Source organism: Solanum stenotomum, chromosome 1 (assembly GCF_019186545.1).
Source record: "Solanum stenotomum isolate F172 chromosome 1, ASM1918654v1, whole genome shotgun sequence".
NCBI classification, from domain to species: domain Eukaryota; kingdom Viridiplantae; phylum Streptophyta; class Magnoliopsida; order Solanales; family Solanaceae; genus Solanum; species Solanum stenotomum.
The window spans coordinates 11,787,372-11,805,423 of NC_064282.1; the positions used below are offsets into that span (position 1 = coordinate 11,787,372).

Here is an 18,052-nt window from a genome sequence, read left to right on the forward strand (position 1 = left end):
ACTTTAAGAATTTATCAAGTAAATTTTATTTTGTATCAATAAAATCACTCAACTTAGATTTTTTTCTATCTATAAAATCACTCAATTTAGGCTTTTCTATCAATAAAATTACTCAACTAAATTTAGCATTAAAAAAAACATTACAAGACAAAATATTTATTTTTAAATAAATAGTTGGGAGTCTTATTACTACACTTAATATTTAGAAGTCAGATTTTCAAGTTAAATAAAGGATGTTTTCTATAAATTATATACTGCTGCTATAATTATGAGTTTAAGGCATATAATAATTACCACTTAAAACTATTATTCTAAAAATCATAAACTATCAAACTAAAATTCTAACGTTACAGTCGATAAGATATCAAACTAACTTAATCACAATAACTAAGCTATAGTGACTATAATGTCATATTTCGACCAATCATCATATACTATTCTCTCCTTTAATTTAATCTCGAATCCCCTTGCGTAAGGATTGACACTGCCCTAATTTATTATTTTGCTTATCTGATAAGGGTGTGCAAATCAAGTAAATAATTCTTTTATTTTTAAATCATCGCCGCCAGAACCATCTCATATGGTGCTTCCGTATGATTGATGTTTTTCTGGGTAGTTCATTTCATAAAAAATATTAAGTACTAGAGTACCTTATTATAATTAGAAATAAATTTAATTTTAAATTTTTTTATTCTATTTACCATTAATGAAATGACAAGATAACTAAAAATAATTCTTGATTTTTTTAATACTGTATTCATTTCAGAAATTTAGGTAACTGATTCTTCTCTTCCCTCTCTCTCTGCGCCGATACTGCTCTGATGCAAAACAGAATCCCGATGCTTTTTTCCAACTGCTAGCGCAATTCAAGGTTCTTAATTTCAGTGGCTGCCGCCTGCAGATTCTCAATTCCAACTTCATTGGGTCCTCATTTTTTCAGTTTTTTTTTAGATTCCCCTGCAAATGGCAGAGTACGTAGTTGAACGAAAAACAGATTCACATGGATGGCTTCATTTAAATTCACCTAGTTGTCACACACCGTTGCCTCCACAAATGTAAATTACGGTCGTGATGGTGGTGGTTATTACCATGGTCGCCGTAACATCTCCGATGACTATCTCCAATTCCACTTCCCGTCACCGGAAACCTCCACTCTTCAATATCTACTTCTTCCTCTTCATCCTCTACGTCTTCCTCTGTTTCCACGGCAAAATCTTCGTCTTCTTCTTCTTCTTCGAGATCGCGAATTAGATGCAATCTCAACCGTCCATCTTGGCGGGAAGCACGGAAAGTTTTGGGCCTATCAATTTTCACCTCTGTCAATTCTAACCGTCCATCTTTCCTCACCGCACGCATGAAGAAATTGGGCTTTCCATCTTGACTCAACGACGATAATGGCGGTGGAAACTCCTTCTTTTCTTTCTTCTCGCCCAAATGACTTCTTTGCCAGCACCTTGAACTATTATTGCTACAATTTGATTTCCTAGACAACAAAGCTAATTCGTCACGATAACCTAGATCCTCAATTTGATCATCTACTGTCCTCTCATCGGAGCTCTCGAAACCGAGACTCTCTGTACAAGACATTAATCCATCAACACTCCCCCCAACTTCGTCTAAGAACCCAATTCCGCCGGGATCCTTTTTCCCTGTGGCGGCGGCGGCTGGTGGTGTCATGGAGTAATTGGTTGTGTTTTGAGGGTCAAAGTTGTCGCCGCCGATTGATGCGGCGGTGAAAATATTTAGGCAGGGGAGGGAAAGGTCTAGAAGTGTTCCATTGTGTTTGGAATTTGATATACACAAGAACGGGTAGACTTTTTCACTGCAAAAGCTCGTCATCATATAATAGTATGCTTTTAAGGCTTAGCTTGGAAGATTTGGATATATATATAAGGGCTTTGAGATTTTTCTTCTAAAAGAATAGAGTATGTAATTCAAGATGAGAATAATTTTTATAATGAATATTTCTATGTATAACTAGGTATAAATAAGGGGATGTCACATTTTTTTTTTATGACAACAATTATCCCTAAATCACATACTTCCTCTGTCTCATTTTATATGTCATCCTTTTCTATAAATAGCTGGACAATAATACTTGTCATTTTATAAAATTTATGCATAAATTATCATATTTTGCCTATTATATCCTTATTAGAATAGTTAATTAATCTTGTCGTTTATTAATAAAGTTTACTTAAGAAAACATTAAATAAGGATAGAAGAGTTAAGTTTCAACATTTCTTAATGCAAGTTATTAAATAAGGATAGAAGAGTTAAGTTTCAACATTTTTTAATGCAAGTACAAAGTAAAAATGTGACATATAAAATGGGACAGAGAAAGTATCTTTTAACATTATAACTTGATACTTTAAATTCCCATAGTTTCCATGTGTTTCATGACCTAGTCTACTTTTAATATATGCATACATAAATTAAGAATGTGAAAGAGGATAGAGTGTACATAAATTTTATCTCTACTTTAAAGGTAGATAGAGCTATTTCGATAGTTCCTCGATTTAAGAAAAGATAGTCCAATTTTATCTCTTTTTCAATTATCTATAGCTAGTCTCTTACAAACTAGGATATTCAAACATTTCCTCTGCACATGTCTGAATTATTTTAATCTCGTTTTTCGCATTTTGTCCTCCACCGTGAAGTCACTTCCACTTTATTTCAAATATGAACTCATTTTTAGTTTTACATCCCCTAGTATCGTCCACACGTCCTTATTTCTACAACTTTCAATTCTTGATTGTGAATATTTTTTACTAGTCAACGTTATGTCTCACAAAATGTAATTAGTCTAACTACCATTCTATTGAACTTTTCTTTAAATTTTAGTGGCACCTTCTTACCACACAAGACTCCAGATGCAATTTTTTATTTATTTTGCCTGCACTGTGAGTGACATCCTAATTAATTTTTTTCCTTTAATAACAAACACAAAATACTTGAAACTTCTTTCTTTAAGATGACATTCATATGAAGTGTTACTTTCATATCCATCTCATACATAAATTACGTCATTAAACTTACACTCCAAATATTCTATTTATTTTTAATATACAGACCAAATGAAATGAAACGAGTTAGTATGAGGATAAAATGAGAAAATAGAAAGAAGATGAGGTCCGCATAGTATAGATACGGCTAAAGAGAAGGATGTCTATATATGGAAGAACATTTTTGGGGCAGGGTAATGGCATGGAGACTCGGAACTTGTTTAATTTATTATTATTTGCCCACTATTTTCCTTTTATTGTCTGCACCAATTCCTGCCATAGAAATTTGCGTATTTTCCTATAAAATATTATCTAAAAAAAGATGACCTCTTCTTCACAACAATTTTTTATATGGCGTTTTATCTTATATTTATCTCTTTATAACATTTTTATTATATGTATATATTAATTTTCTTTTTAAAAAATTACAATAACCAGCTTAATAAAAAACAAAAAAAAATTCTAAAATGAACAATAATAAGCGTAGAGATTTTGAAAAAATATTTTCGATAGTTTAATAAATCATTCATATAAATTAAAATAATATATTATATTTTTTCATCATTTAAAGATTTTCCTTGTGTGACGAAGCTAACATTTGTTATTTAAGTTTTCTAGGTATAAAACTTTTCATTTTACAAGTTAGGTTTCCACGGAAAATATTTTTATAACATTAAGAAATAAGAAAAAAAGAATTTTGAATAGTTTTTTTTCCATAATAATAAAATGATATTAAACTCCAAATATTATTATTAGCCTATTAGGTGTATGACAATTTTTTTTATAAAAATAAAATTTAATGTTGTTTAGTAGTTGTCAGAATTCTTAGCACCATTACTGTTGGGAGTGACGATTGCAAATAATGTCCGTCCTTTTGAGAGACTCCAAATAAATAATTTTGTAAAAAATCTCACCTAACAAATTATTGATGTTAAGGAATCCACATAGCCACAGAGACTGTGAACCAATTAGAGAAAGGAAACTTATTGATAATATATTACTTAGTATGTACTTAATTAAGTAGTTCCTATGGGCTCTGACCTTGTTATTAGTACAAACAAATTAGGAACCTTTTTAAAGGTTATTTCGAAAATAATTGTAAATTTAGGTGGAGACTACAATTTGCAGGAATTATTATCCACATCCACAATGGTACCATATTTTTGCAATACTCTATGAATATTATTATTATACTCTCTTTATCCCATTTTATATGTCACCCTTTTACTTTGCACTTATATTAAGAAATGATGTAACTTTTTCCTTCTACTCTTATTTAATATTTTCTTAAGTCAATTTTATTAATAAATGACAAGATTAATTAACTATTCTATCAAGGGTATAATAGGCAAAATATGGTAATTTATGCATAAATTTTATAAAATGACAAGTATTGTGGTCCAGCTATTTATAGAAAGAGATGACATATAAAATGGGACGGAGGGAGTAATATATACTACATCCGTTTAAAAAAAATGACATAATTTGACTTGGAACGGAGTTTAAGAAAAGAAAGAATACTTTTTAATCTTATGGTTCTAAATTAAAACTATGTTCAATGTACCAAAATGTTCTTTAATTTTGTGGTCTTAAATATGTCACGTGAAAAATTAAAATTAAAGTGTTGTCAAAAAAGAAAAGTGGTCATTTGTTTTAAAACAGACTAAAAAAAAACTAAGTCATTCTTTTTAAAACAGCATGACGATTACTACAAATTGCATGTATACATTCCCCATTTTTGAAAACGAATCCTCCTAGATTCGAATAATCTATCGACTGCGTAAAAGATTCCCCTTAGAAAGGAAAACTTGGTTTTATTTCTTTTGTCAATAATAATAATAATAATAATAATAATAATAATGTATCCATAATCCCATAGATATGATTCAGAATTGAAGGAAAGATAGATCTTATCATTATCTTTTGAAAATAGATAAATTATTTTCGAAAGAAACTCAATTTAAATAATCAGAAACATAACAAATGGCTGATAACATTAAGGGAAAAAAGAAAGAAGAAAAATTATGACAAAACATTTACATATAAATGTATGATATTATTAACTGATTTCGGATAATAAAATGTGGCGGAAAAAGGGCCAGCAAAGCGAAGAAATGAGCTGGATCTAGATGGGGAGGTTACCATTCGGTTCTCTTTTGGGTCCCATTTTCCATCCTCATACAATTTACTTATTTTTTCATCCTTGGCGAATAATAAGATAGGGAGAGGCGGATCCACATTATTTGGTGGGATGAACGTGCATCTGTTATATTTGAATTTTTTTATATATATTTATTTTGAGAAACAAATAGAAAGTAGGATATAATAACAGTGTACCATGAAGAGCATATGTATGCCCTTGTGCCGTTGGTACAAGACAAAAAAACTATCCGCTAGATCAGAATTCAAATTCAACTAGAACCTTATTTCACTCATTAGTGACCATGCCTAAATTAAGATAATATTGATATTGATACACTCAAGCTCATAGTTGAGTCATTAGTGACCATGCCTAAATTAATATAATATTGATATTGATGCACTCAAGTCTTTAAATTCTGAATTCGCCTCTAAATATTGGTGTATTACCCAGAAAATAATAACACTCCTATTTCGGAAAGGGAATCTAGAAGTGACTCAGGGGCGAACCCACCTTATACCAAGGGGTGTCAATCGACACTACTTTGTTAAATTTTTTTAGTATATATATATATACAAAAATCTGAAAAAAATATAAAAAGAAATACAAATATTATTAAGGACATTGAACAAGCCAGCTCTTTGGTTTGTTGGTTTGCACAACGAGTGAAACGATTATTCCTTTCAGCGAGCATGAGTTTGAATCCCAATAACGCCGATTTCTGTTTTTATTTTTGGGGCGTTTTGTGAAAAGTTCATCAAAAAAAATTTCGAACCTCCCAACCATTAGCTTAAAATAAATTAATTGAACTAGAATACAACTTATTCTCTGTTATAGAAATTTCATTACTTGTTCAAATTGGAATCGGACACAATAATAAGTTATAAAGTAAAACCTAAGTTGAAAAGAAATCTCCAAGTTTGCAAATTGCAAGTGCTGTTGTGTTGAAGGCTTGATGCTACTGTGATTTTCTCTTAATTTTAAGTTCACTTTTCTTTTTATCTTCCATCTTTGTAGTTTTAGTTGGAATTTCTTGAATATTCATCAACTTTTTATAGATTTAATTATTTCAATTTCAAGTTACCTAATTTATTTAAATGTATTGGTGGCTACTGCTACAGTTGAGAGAGTTTTTTCGGCGATGAAGTTGATTAAGACTGATTTACGAAATTGAATGGATATGATTGTTTGATGCCTTATATAGAAAAATAAATATTTAGTACTATCTCCAATGAGACTATTATGATTACATTTCAAAATATGAAAACTCGTCGAGGAGAGTTGTAGTAGTTTACCTGATTTATGTTGTATTAGTATGTTTTAAATAGTTTTTATATTAATATACTGTTTTTATATCAATTAATTATTATTTATTTATTTATAAATATTGACACCACTTAAAAAAAATCTTGCCTACACCACCGAAAAGTTTAACAAACTATTAATAGAAGTTTAGTTGTACCGACTCTACTTGCTGGGTGTTTAATAATATGCTTGAACTATATGATTAGTAAATATATAATATGGAATAAAATAGGTAGCAATTAGTGTCTTTGTGTATACGGTGTACCTCTATTTTAGTTCCTCCCTATATATCCACTTCCCCTTTCGTCACCTCTAGCATGCCTCATCGAGCGCTAATTATTACTCCAATTATGTATACATTATACGCCTCAAGAGTTATCTTTATCTTTCTTCTCCTAAAGTCAAGGCAAATAAATTTTTAATGAGTTTAAATAAATATATTAAGTTTAGATACAATTTTGAACTAATTAATGTTTATTAAACTGATTGATCTATGTTATATACGATCTAGTATGGTCATCATATATATATTCTATAAGAATCATTAGAGAAGTGAATTAAATAGGACTAAATAGAGTGCAATTTGTGCATCTAACAATATCGTAGAAAATTAAAAGAAGTAGAAAACATTGAGAGATTTTACTAAAGTATAAGAGAGAGAATTGGGAGACAACATTCAATGATATTCTGGTGAAACCATTAGGAGAAAGACAAATAGACTGACTTGAATGGGTGATCTTCCATGAAAATGTGCACAATAATTATTAAGAAAAATATTTTTATCTTTGTGAAATCATAAATATATATTTGTAAGTAGTGTAATTTATATCTTAAAAAATATCAAACTTTATTAAAGGAAAGTACAAATATGAAAAAAAATTAATTCAAACATCCTTTGTTGAACTTTGAACAATTCATTACGTACTATATGTTAGTTGGATTTGCATCTTTTTTTTTCTTTTTTCTTTAGTTGGATTTGGGTTAGTTTTAGGAAGAAGAGGCATGCACATAGTTGGGAGGTTCTCTAGGTGTATCGGCATAGCCAATTCCCCTACGAGTAGTAGGAAAAATAGTAAAGAAAATTCATGAACAAAGCTTAATTCTATGTTGGTGTTAGATTTGGGACAATAACAATCTTTTACGTTTGCATCACCTATTGCAAACGTCAAGAAGACCATCGATTAGTGATACAAGGGCACGAATAAAGAAGACTATAGCTTCTTAAATATTCTTTCAATGCGTCCTTGCTCATACGCAGAAGCCTCTCGGATACGCGATTCTATAGTGTATTTTTCTGTTCTGATCGATGAAACTGTTCGTGAAGGAGGAGAAGAAACAGGCCTAAGGTGAGGTACTTGTGAGTGATAACTCCGTCAGTGAAAGAGGGAATTAGAGTTTGGAAAGTTAGCACGGTTCCTGTTGGTAAAATTAGGTTTGATGCACCTGCGAGGACTTTGCCACGTCTGCAGCCAGGTGGTGCTAGTGCAGATAGTGGTGGTGTCTGAATATCAATTTGAATGGTTGATCGTCGATGCATGGTAATTGAGATCGAGAAGGTCAGCTATCTTATTTATAGCGTTATATGATTGAAGTGGTACTCAATCTATAATTATATATTATTAGACCATTTTATATATATAAAAATAAATAAATAGGGTAGGCTCTCTTTATTGCTTATTATCTACAAAGTGATTCTATTTGGTGTGATTTGATGAGTACATGCAATAAGCATGCACACACCCAAACTATGGACCCGTTTGGCCATATATTTCTCAAGTAAAATTTGGATGACAGATAGTGTTTGTCCATACAATTTGTCATTATTTAGTAAGTATTTTTGGCAAATAACCCAAATTCATTGGTCATGTAAAGGAATTCATGGAGGATTGTATTTCTTCCAAGGTACGCCCTTTGGTCTCTGGAACCAGCTTTGCCACAAACATAACAGTTACACCACATACTGCGGAAAATATGAAGAATGTTCCTGAAACACCAATAAACATAACACTTTCAGCAATAAATTTGGGGGGAGTTACGTTGGTATTAGCACACTACTGTGACAACATGAAAAGTCCAATATCGGGATGGACAAGGCAGTACAGTACCTTCAGAACTCCATAGCATAAGAAAGTTGAACGAATATGAGACGATCCAAGAACCGAACCAGTTGACTACTGTCACTAGGCTTCCAGCTAAACCTTTGACATTTATGGGGAATATCTGAGATACAAACAGTAAGCTTAAGTTATTGTTGATTTTGGTAATAGTAGCGTTCATAATTAATTAGGTAAGTTTGAGAGCTACAAACCTCAGACATAATTACCCACGGTATACCTCCCATGCCTAATGAGAAAGATCCAGTAAAGACCTGGCAGCAGTTACGACATATTTGATTCACAACATTAATCCTCTGTTCATTAACTTCCTCTATGGATCAAAGTAGACTTTGAGAAACACTTTACTACTTAAATCTCAAAGAAGTAGAACTACGGTTTTGTCTAGTTAGAGACTTGTCTGTCACTATATAAGCAAAAAAATTAAAGAAGTAATCTTTAGTATTCGGATGAAATGAGCCTGGTTCATATAGCTGGCAAGGCTGGGCACCGGATCGGAATGGAACCACCGGACCGGAACAAACCGGTACCGGACCGGAACGGGACGGTTTGACCGGGTTGTTGACCGGTACCGGGATGAACCGGACCGGAACTACCGGGATGGAGGCTCAGTTCCGTCCCGTCCCACTATATACCGGGATAGAACCGGGACGGACCGGAACGGAACGGGATGGGATAAACGGGACGGCAAATATAGCTATTTCAAAAAATAATTATTTTTTTTGAGTTATTTTGAATTACGAAAATACGAATGTTTTTTTTATTTTTCTAAGTTATATTAGTTTATAGTATTTAAGTTTTAAAATTTATAATAATTTTACTTAAGTTTATTTTAAAGATATTTTTTTTAATTTTTACGTATATAAGTTTGTAAGTTAAGTTTAATAAAGTTTTTTTTTTTTAGTTTTTGAGCTTATGTAGTTATGTTATAAGTTTTAAAGATTTGAATCTTTTGAAATTTATAAGTAATTAAGTTATACTTATAACTTGTAAGTTAAATAACTTAAGTTTGTAATTTTAAAAAAATTAAAAAAACAAAAAAGAAATGCTAATAAAAGTAAATAATAACAAAAATATTATTTTTTATTTTAATTAAAAATGATTTACCGGGACCGGATCGGTACCGGACCGGACCGGAACGGAACCGGAATGAACCGGGATGAACCGGTACCGGTATACCGGTACCAAATCATGGTACCGTTTCGTTCCGTGTACCGGTTCAATGTATCCCATCCCGTCCCGAATACTACCGGACCGGAACAGACCGGAATGGTACCGGTACAACCCGTTCCGGTGCCCAGCCTTAAGCTGGCCAGGGCATGTTAGGGTTGAGGTAAAGTTAGACTTATTTCCCAGCAGATGTAATGATATTACGTAAAGAAGGATCCAGCATGATCGCATAAAAGAATGAAAATTGCATACCAGTATATTTCATTGTTAACCTCAACTACTTTGCTATACAGGCATAGTTGATTGAATGATTTGGAATAATGAAGATAATCGAAAATAGCAGAGTCTAAATAGTGTTACATACAGAGTCATCCAGGCTAAGCGTATGAAAGAATGAAATTGCATTACCAGTATGCCAACAAGTGCCAAAAAGGGGCTAGACTTCCAAAGTTGAAGATCCTGTGAAGAACACTACATTTTATCAGAAAATGAATTGGACGCAAAACACTAGTAAGATATGGTCTATGGATTTCAAATGTAAAACCTGAAGTAAGAATGACGATCCTACAAGGAAACAGCCCAAGCATGTCCCTGCAGCAGATACCTGAAGAAAACCATAATAACATTTTTAATCGTTATACGGAAAAATAAACTAACATCAATGAATAGGATTTCTAGTAATTAATGTTTACCATAAGTAGTAGACGCCTTCCTGATTTATCCATCAAGAGTACTCCTAAAACTTGCATTGGGATCTGCAGATCACCAAAACACTCAAAATCTGATGGAGCAAACTCATAATTGATTTAGCACATTGAGATTATTTACCTGTACAACTACCATTGCAATTGAACCAATCCTACCAGAGAAACCTGATATATTTTGCGCTTCAGATACTGAGATTTCATTTTTATCTTTTATTAACAAGCAACCAATGAAACACCAATCTTATAGGAACATTACATACCAGCTGACTCAAAAATTGAACTTGCATAATATGCAATAGCATTGACCCCTCCAAATTGTTGCAATACCATTAATCCCACTCCAACCTGGATGAATTAACAGACAAGCATAACAACATCATTAATCGCACAGGATAAAAGATCAGTTGTTCCGTCAGAGAAAACTAAAGGTTGTCTTACTATAAGAGAATGTGCATATTTCTTGTGGAACAAATCAATTAGCTTAGCCTCAGAAAGTTTCTGAAGTGTTTCTGTGTACTCCTGCAAGTGATGATACAAATTAAGCATTATTTATCTTACCAATCATACAAATATGGTAATGGAAATCAAAATAAAAGAGATAATACAATGCTTTCACTCATGGAAAGTCAGGAATTTTTTACTTTTATTTCAGCAGCTTCTTCTGATATATTGGCGTCCTTCCCCCTAAGGCGCTGAAGAGAAGCTTCACACTCTTTCCACTGGCCAGCCTTAGCCTGTCAACAAAAACATCGCCAACAGGCTTCAACTTCAGTTTCTTGTAAAGGAAATGCAATTTTTATCATTCTGAATACATCAGAACCTAGTTGTGAAAAAACGTTGATCAAGTTGTACGATCTTACCAGCCATCTCGGAGACTCCGGTATGAAAAACACGCCCAAAAGCTGTATTATACAGGGAATAGCTCCTGGAATTATGTTTTACTTTGGATCAATAAACATGTCCATAGAAAGAGGCTTCCAAAGGAAAAAGAAAGAACATAAATTTACCAATCACAGCCAATAGACGCCAGTTGATGATTACTCCAACTACATACATAAGTGATACTCCACAGCATATCATTAGCTGAAGCATCAAAAGCATACAAAGCGAAAGAAAGGAGGAACTTCTTCTTGAGAATATAAAGGGGGATGGCCAAAGAATTTCTAGCGTGCGAAAAGCCGTGGAAGCGGATTTACGATCAGCTGTCACCATAAAACAAAAAATGAAAACCAGAACTGTTGGATTACCTGATTAACAGTTGTGAATGCACCTCGGAGATTCTTAGGTGTTATTTCCGCTATATATACAGGTACCTATGTGTGGAAAACAACAGCAGAGTCATTTATAATGTAAGATAGATTAAACCTGTTCAATAAACGCTCAGTGTAAATATTTACCACATAAGAAATAATGCCAACTCCATATCCCATTAACAACCTCCCAATGTCAAGCCACAAAGCATTCTGTTGATGATCACAAACAATATAAAAATAAAATTGATCTAGACAGAACAACTATATCATAAAAGTGGAAACGAAGGTTAAGATGAATATACACCTTGCCAAAAATAATTGCGAGCCATCCTAAAAGACAAAACAACTCAGAGAAGCCCATTGCCTGCATGATTAGACATGAATAATTAGAATGTACTACTAAACTTAGTGAAGATGTTTAACTAACAAACTGAAAACTTACACCTCTCCGGGCGAAAAGATCTGCTAGTTTCCCACTCATTATAGCACCTATCATTGCTCCAATTGTCCATATTGAACCAAATACAGAGTACTGAAATTGTAAAAGAGTACATACAAGACCATAAATTCATTTAAGTTTTTGGTAAGTAAGCAAAAAATATTGTCTCGACAGCGCATATATATATAATACACACAATTTCCTTTTCGGATAATGTTAGAACTGACCTCTGCCACAGAGAGACCAAGATCCTTTATTATCCCATTCTGAGCAGGTGAAGAAAATCCCACCTGCATATGAATGACAACATATTAAAGGACAACAGTGAAACTATAAAACCTTAATCTTCTTGCATATTAAAAACTTCACAGGCATGGTGTAATACTCAAAAACTTCAGGGGTTCATAATTATACCATAAGAAAATCTAGGGGTATAAAAAAGGTAGAACCAGTGGAAGAGTGGACCCTTCCATCCAAAACAGTGTTACAAATTTACATTTGATAAATCCTGTGTTACTTTTTAATTTGTTCAAAAACATAATTTTAAAAATACTTCCCAACTTTTTTTAACTTAAAACTTCTTATAATTGTATTCTTAAATCTTAATGAACTTTCTTTTTCCTTTTCCCTACCTATAATACTATTTTCTTCCAAATTAAAGTCGAAAGCAAAAATTAACTTACAGCAGAACCAAAAACAAAGGAGCCGGAGACGGCAACCAAGGTGCTGAATACGACGGCGAGTGTGGCCGACGCCGGAGTATCACCACCAGTAGAAAGCAAAGGATCAGTGGTTGTAAATCCATCTTCTATTCTTTCTAGCCTCTCCATCTAATTAACCTTATAGTTAACTAAAGTTAGTTTAATTTCTCAAAAATATATATGTTTTGATTTTTGTTGTGAAGTTGAATCATCTCATCAGATATAGAAGTACAGCTGCACTTTTTGGTTGTGTGAGATGAATTTAAAAAAAGAAAAAATATAAAGTTTCGGTCTTTTTAAAAATATATATCAAACGTCAGTAATTGTCCAAGATTTGCTTAGTCAGCAATAGGTTGCTCTATTCTTTCCCTATACTATTTGGCTTGATTCGGAATATGACTCGTTGCTTCAATTTACTCTGCATATTTCATTTTTCGAGGGTTTAATAATTTAATTTTAATTGAAAATTTGTGTATGAAATATTTAATTTTTTTTGAAATAAAATTTATATATATATATAACTATGTAAAGAGTATTATAAGTCATAATAATTGATAATCCAAAATATTTAAAAGATATATACAAAATTGATAATAAGAAATAAATTTATTTGAATCTCAATATGCGTCATATAAGTTGAGACGGAGAGAGTACTATTTAGAAATTACGCAAAATAATAGGAATAATAATATTATTTAATTTTTTATTAAGTTTGATAACCTTTGTATTTTTGTATAATTAAGTTTGATAACTAATCAAAATCAAATGCCTTTTGATAAAATGATCACATTGGAAAATTTTCACACGATAAGCTTATGCCTGAATATACAAAAGGAGGCTAGATTCGATTTTTGATTTTCCATGTGGAAGACCTACCTCCGAACCACTTAATTATGCTCTTGTGGCTCTAATATCTGTTGTTATATAAATGTCTCATAAAAATTTCAAAATATGTACAAATCGATGAATCGAATATTACTATCACTTAAAAAAAACAATGAGAAGTTGGTACTATATTTGAAAAGAATACTACATTAAAAAAAAAGAAAAAAATATCACTTTCTTTTGGATGGTTTGTCATATATAATGTATTATGCTTTCAGATCGAAGATAAGACAAACAAATATTCTCTCCATAAAAAAATTAACGTTTTTTAAAATTTATTGAGTAATAAAAATAATAAAAAGTAACTGTTTTTGGCTTTTTCGTAGATTAATTTCTTTATATTTTAAATTTTTTAAGCAAAAAATTTAACTTCGTCATTTGTTAAAAGAAATATATATTTCAACTACCCCATCCCCACCTCAACCCCCATTATATTATGACATAAAAAATTAAATATATACGTTTGAATATATTGGTCAAGTTTTAGAAAAAATCAGTCAAACTTTATAATTACAATAATTACATATGTCTTATATTATATGTAGATAATATCCAAATGCTCTAATCAATTAATTAAGTTGTCTTAAAATAACGTGTTCACACCACAACACCATAACTAGTAAGAATATAATTAGTTTATCATATCTATCATATATATACCTTCCTTTTAGTTTGCTCAAATTTGTATTTAGATGATATCTCGGGTAAAATTTACCCGCAATGAATGTATACACTAAGTCAAAACATGCATGCCATGTGTTTAAATTTATAGTTCATTTTACTTAATCATAATTAATTGACATGTGTTTTACTTCATTAATCACTTAATAATGGAAATTGCATTGACTCGGTGTAAACACTCGGTACGGATAATAATTAAAATTAGTATAATCTTAACTAAATATATAGTACTGTTTATTATAAAGTTATAACTCACTCACTTTTCTTTATTCAATAAACTTTTTTGTGAAGGTAATTCCAATATTTTCAATTGCATATCCTCCTCTCTTTCTCTTCCTTTCTATTTTATAAACTTTAAAGTAAAATTAATTAAATATTTGTGTGTATTTATATATTATTTTCTCTCAATATCAAGCTTAATAAAATCTTTTTGGTTATTTTACTAAGCCAACAAAATTGATTCGGAAATGGGCATATATACGGATTGGAGTCCTGTTCGAGGTAAATTTATCAATCTTAATCATTAAAACAATGTAGAATTCATTTTTAATACATAAAATTCTTATGAACTGTGGAATTAATGTTGTGATTTCATTCTATTCTTTGTAATCACATTCATTCATTTATTTTACTCTTGCAGATTAGTTAGGTCTTTTTTTCATTGCATATATAAATTAAATGTCTAACAAAATTTGGTCAACTATTTGAGATCGTGGTTCTAAAGATTTACAATTTATTGATGAAACGATTTATTATTTGGTGGTCGCAAGGTGAAAGAAATTTTAAAAAATAATTAAAAAAGTAAATTTCTCAAAATACTTTAACCCATCCTTTAGATCCGGGAAATAATACTCTTATTACCATTTGAATTTGAATGGATCGATCCCTAGATCTAAAATTGTCCATAAAAGAATATTGTGTAGAAAGGGGCAAATAATATACCCCTCAATTAAAAAATGTACATAAATTTCCTCGTTATACTAACTAATGTCGATGCATATTTACTCTGATCGTTAACATAGATTTTTTTCATTGTATCTGTCTATACTTGTTTGGTCATGCAACTATTAATAATTCGTTAGGTTTTCCACTCCCTGTTTCTCTCGTAGATAAAATTATTTATCATAAACACATAGTTATAAAGAGCACAAATAAACAAGATTATCACTTTACATTTCAATATCATATAAAGAGTTCCAATGTATTATTAATAAGAAAATGTCTTGTTTGCTTGAAAATTTTAGATAATTTTGTCATTTTTTAACATTTATTTTTGTCATTGTTAGATTCGACGAGCAATTTTGAAAACTTTGAATATGATTCATCAAATATTTATGGGATGACAACTGTTGTTGACAATAAGGTACTTATGACTTGTCCATTCTGTGGGTTGGTCCTAACGCACCCCTTGCCTGTGAAAGTTCCCGAGCTTAGTAAAGAAGTTGATCAAGAAATAACAAGTCATTCAACTGAGGTTTCACAACCTGTTGAATCTCACCAACTTGCGTCATCATCAAGGTAATTGCGATTTGCGCCTTACATTTAAAAAAAAAATGATTATTTTCTTTTTTTCTTTGTGTTGTTGTTAATTATTTTGCTACTTTAATTTTTATAGGACTATTGAAGCAAAGAGGAAGGGATCACCAAAAAAGTCTGCATTGCCCAAAAAGCCAAAGAAAGCTGATCCATGAATTTCTTAATTAAATCTATAGTTTTATTATACTCTTTTACTTAATGAATTTCTGAAGAAATTGTTGGTTGTTCTAGCGAAGGGTTATTGTTTTAAGAATTCAATATAAGTATATGAACTGTTTTTGCCTTTTGGGTTGTTTTAAATGAATTATTTATATATATTAAGTGAATTTTTCATACAAATATAAAATTTGGATCAAATTATTAAACCTATTGAGTCTTGGTTATAAACCCATGACTTCAAGAGCAGATCCACTTTTGTATGTAATCTATCATATTGTTCGTTAGTATATACTTCTCTCACATTAAACTTTTATTCTTTATCATCAAACAAATTGTTTTTTTTAAAAAAAAAAAATTCACTTATATATATGTAGCACTTTGATTTGTGTTTAATTGTATGAACAACTTTTTTAAAAAATATTTTTCAGCATCAAATTGCAGTTACTTTACGAAAAAATTTGCACCATATATATATTGTTCTCAAAGAAAGAAAGGGCTTAAGGCAACTAAAGCTGGGAAGGCATCCCACCGATCCCCGAATCGGCTCTGCTAGTTGGCTTTGTTCTAGCACAGTGGTAAGAAAAAGTCACTCAATGAATCGGTGGATCACACACTTGGAGAAGCCGCGGTCGAACTCAAATTCTGGAAATAAGTCGGGGCCCCTTACCTATGGTTCAGGAAAGGGATTGACTGGAATGATTGCAACGAGACATACAAACACCACTACTTAGAGGTATTGCATACAAACAGACTCATAGTCAACAAGACGGTGAAGTATCAACAAACCCGGTTAGACAAGGGATAGAGATTCAACACCCAATCCAAGCAAAATGACCACCGGAGGGGATTTGGAGTCTTCTTCTTCACTCGAATGGAGCTGAAAGTCAAGAACGAGAATGGGAAGTAACGCCACAACTCCGGACCGAAAGCACGACACGAATGGCAAGCGCGTAAGCACATGCTTTCTGTTTCTTTGCTGATTCCTCTCAATGAAATTTTCCATGTTACACTAACGGATGTATGCATGCGGTCCAAAAACACTTTGGGGTGAACACCCATCCAAACGAATCTGAAGTTCAACGATTTTCATCGTTGACGAACACCTGTGCTAATAAGACAAATTTTCAATATTTATTTATAGTTTATATAATTACATTTCATGCCGTACAACAAATTAAAAATCTCTAGGTCCTTACTCCCAAGTTCTTGAGGAGAAGGCATGCAAAGAGTAATGGAGATACTAAGGTAGTTAGTTACGTATGGACGTACTCATATATTACTTCTTACGTTAAATGTTTGTTTTCTCATTTTGCCCTAAAATATTAGAATATTAAAGTTGATCGACCTCTAATAAGAAAATACCTATTATAGCTGGGGGCGTATCATGATGTTAGTATAATAATGTTACTGCCTTTCACAAAAAAAAAGTTTATTGTATGGATGTGTTAACATGCAAATCATATTTGCCCTAAAACGTAAAGAGGCCTTTCTTAATAAAGTACATATTGTTAATTATAAGTCAACTTTTTGGTATTTATTTTTGAGGTAGATAATTATTTCGATCACGTTGGGAAAAAAATGAACTTTTTAAAGAAAGAAAGATATGAAATGCACTATGCGAAAAAAATTCAGTAAAGCTTGTTATTTGAAAATATATAGTATGATTTTTTTGTGGTCTAATCATGCACAAATTATTATAATATAAGAATTGTTATGCAATGAATAATATACTAAGATAGTTATGAAGATATTACTTTACTAAAATCACTAATCATTTTTATTCTAAAATTGTTTGTACATAAAATTTTATTTCTCATTCTATCACGTTAATATATACATATACTTGCGCATAGGTCACGTTTAGTAGTATTAATTTTACGGTGGTGAAATATATCTATCTATATTGGAGCTTTTTGCTGGAATATGTCTATCTAATATAATATAAAGTTAGGTAATA

At 31.4% G+C, this 18,052-nt stretch overlaps 2 protein-coding genes across 2 annotated transcripts; both read right to left on the reverse strand.

The window, feature by feature from the left end:
- Positions 1-660: 660 nt before the first annotated feature.
- On the reverse strand, positions 661-1,961 carry LOC125841763 (uncharacterized). The gene has a single exon (XM_049520935.1). The coding sequence runs from the start codon at positions 1,840-1,842 to the stop codon at positions 1,021-1,023; it is 822 nt and encodes a 273-aa protein (XP_049376892.1). The 5' UTR covers positions 1,843-1,961; the 3' UTR covers positions 661-1,020.
- Positions 1,962-8,150: 6,189 nt separating this feature from the next.
- Positions 8,151-13,049, reverse strand: LOC125853466 (sugar transporter ERD6-like 5). The gene is made up of 18 exons (XM_049533156.1): positions 12,817-13,049; positions 12,361-12,423; positions 12,137-12,226; positions 11,999-12,058; positions 11,839-11,904; positions 11,689-11,754; positions 11,449-11,524; positions 11,302-11,366; positions 11,083-11,175; positions 10,880-10,960; positions 10,702-10,786; positions 10,563-10,606; positions 10,427-10,489; positions 10,279-10,338; positions 10,143-10,193; positions 8,759-8,818; positions 8,556-8,670; positions 8,151-8,434 (listed from the first exon to the last, which is right to left on the reverse strand). The coding sequence occupies exons 1-18, from the start codon at positions 12,961-12,963 to the stop codon at positions 8,313-8,315; spliced, it is 1,407 nt and encodes a 468-aa protein (XP_049389113.1). The 5' UTR covers positions 12,964-13,049; the 3' UTR covers positions 8,151-8,312.
- Between the last annotated feature and the right edge of the window lie 5,003 nt (positions 13,050-18,052).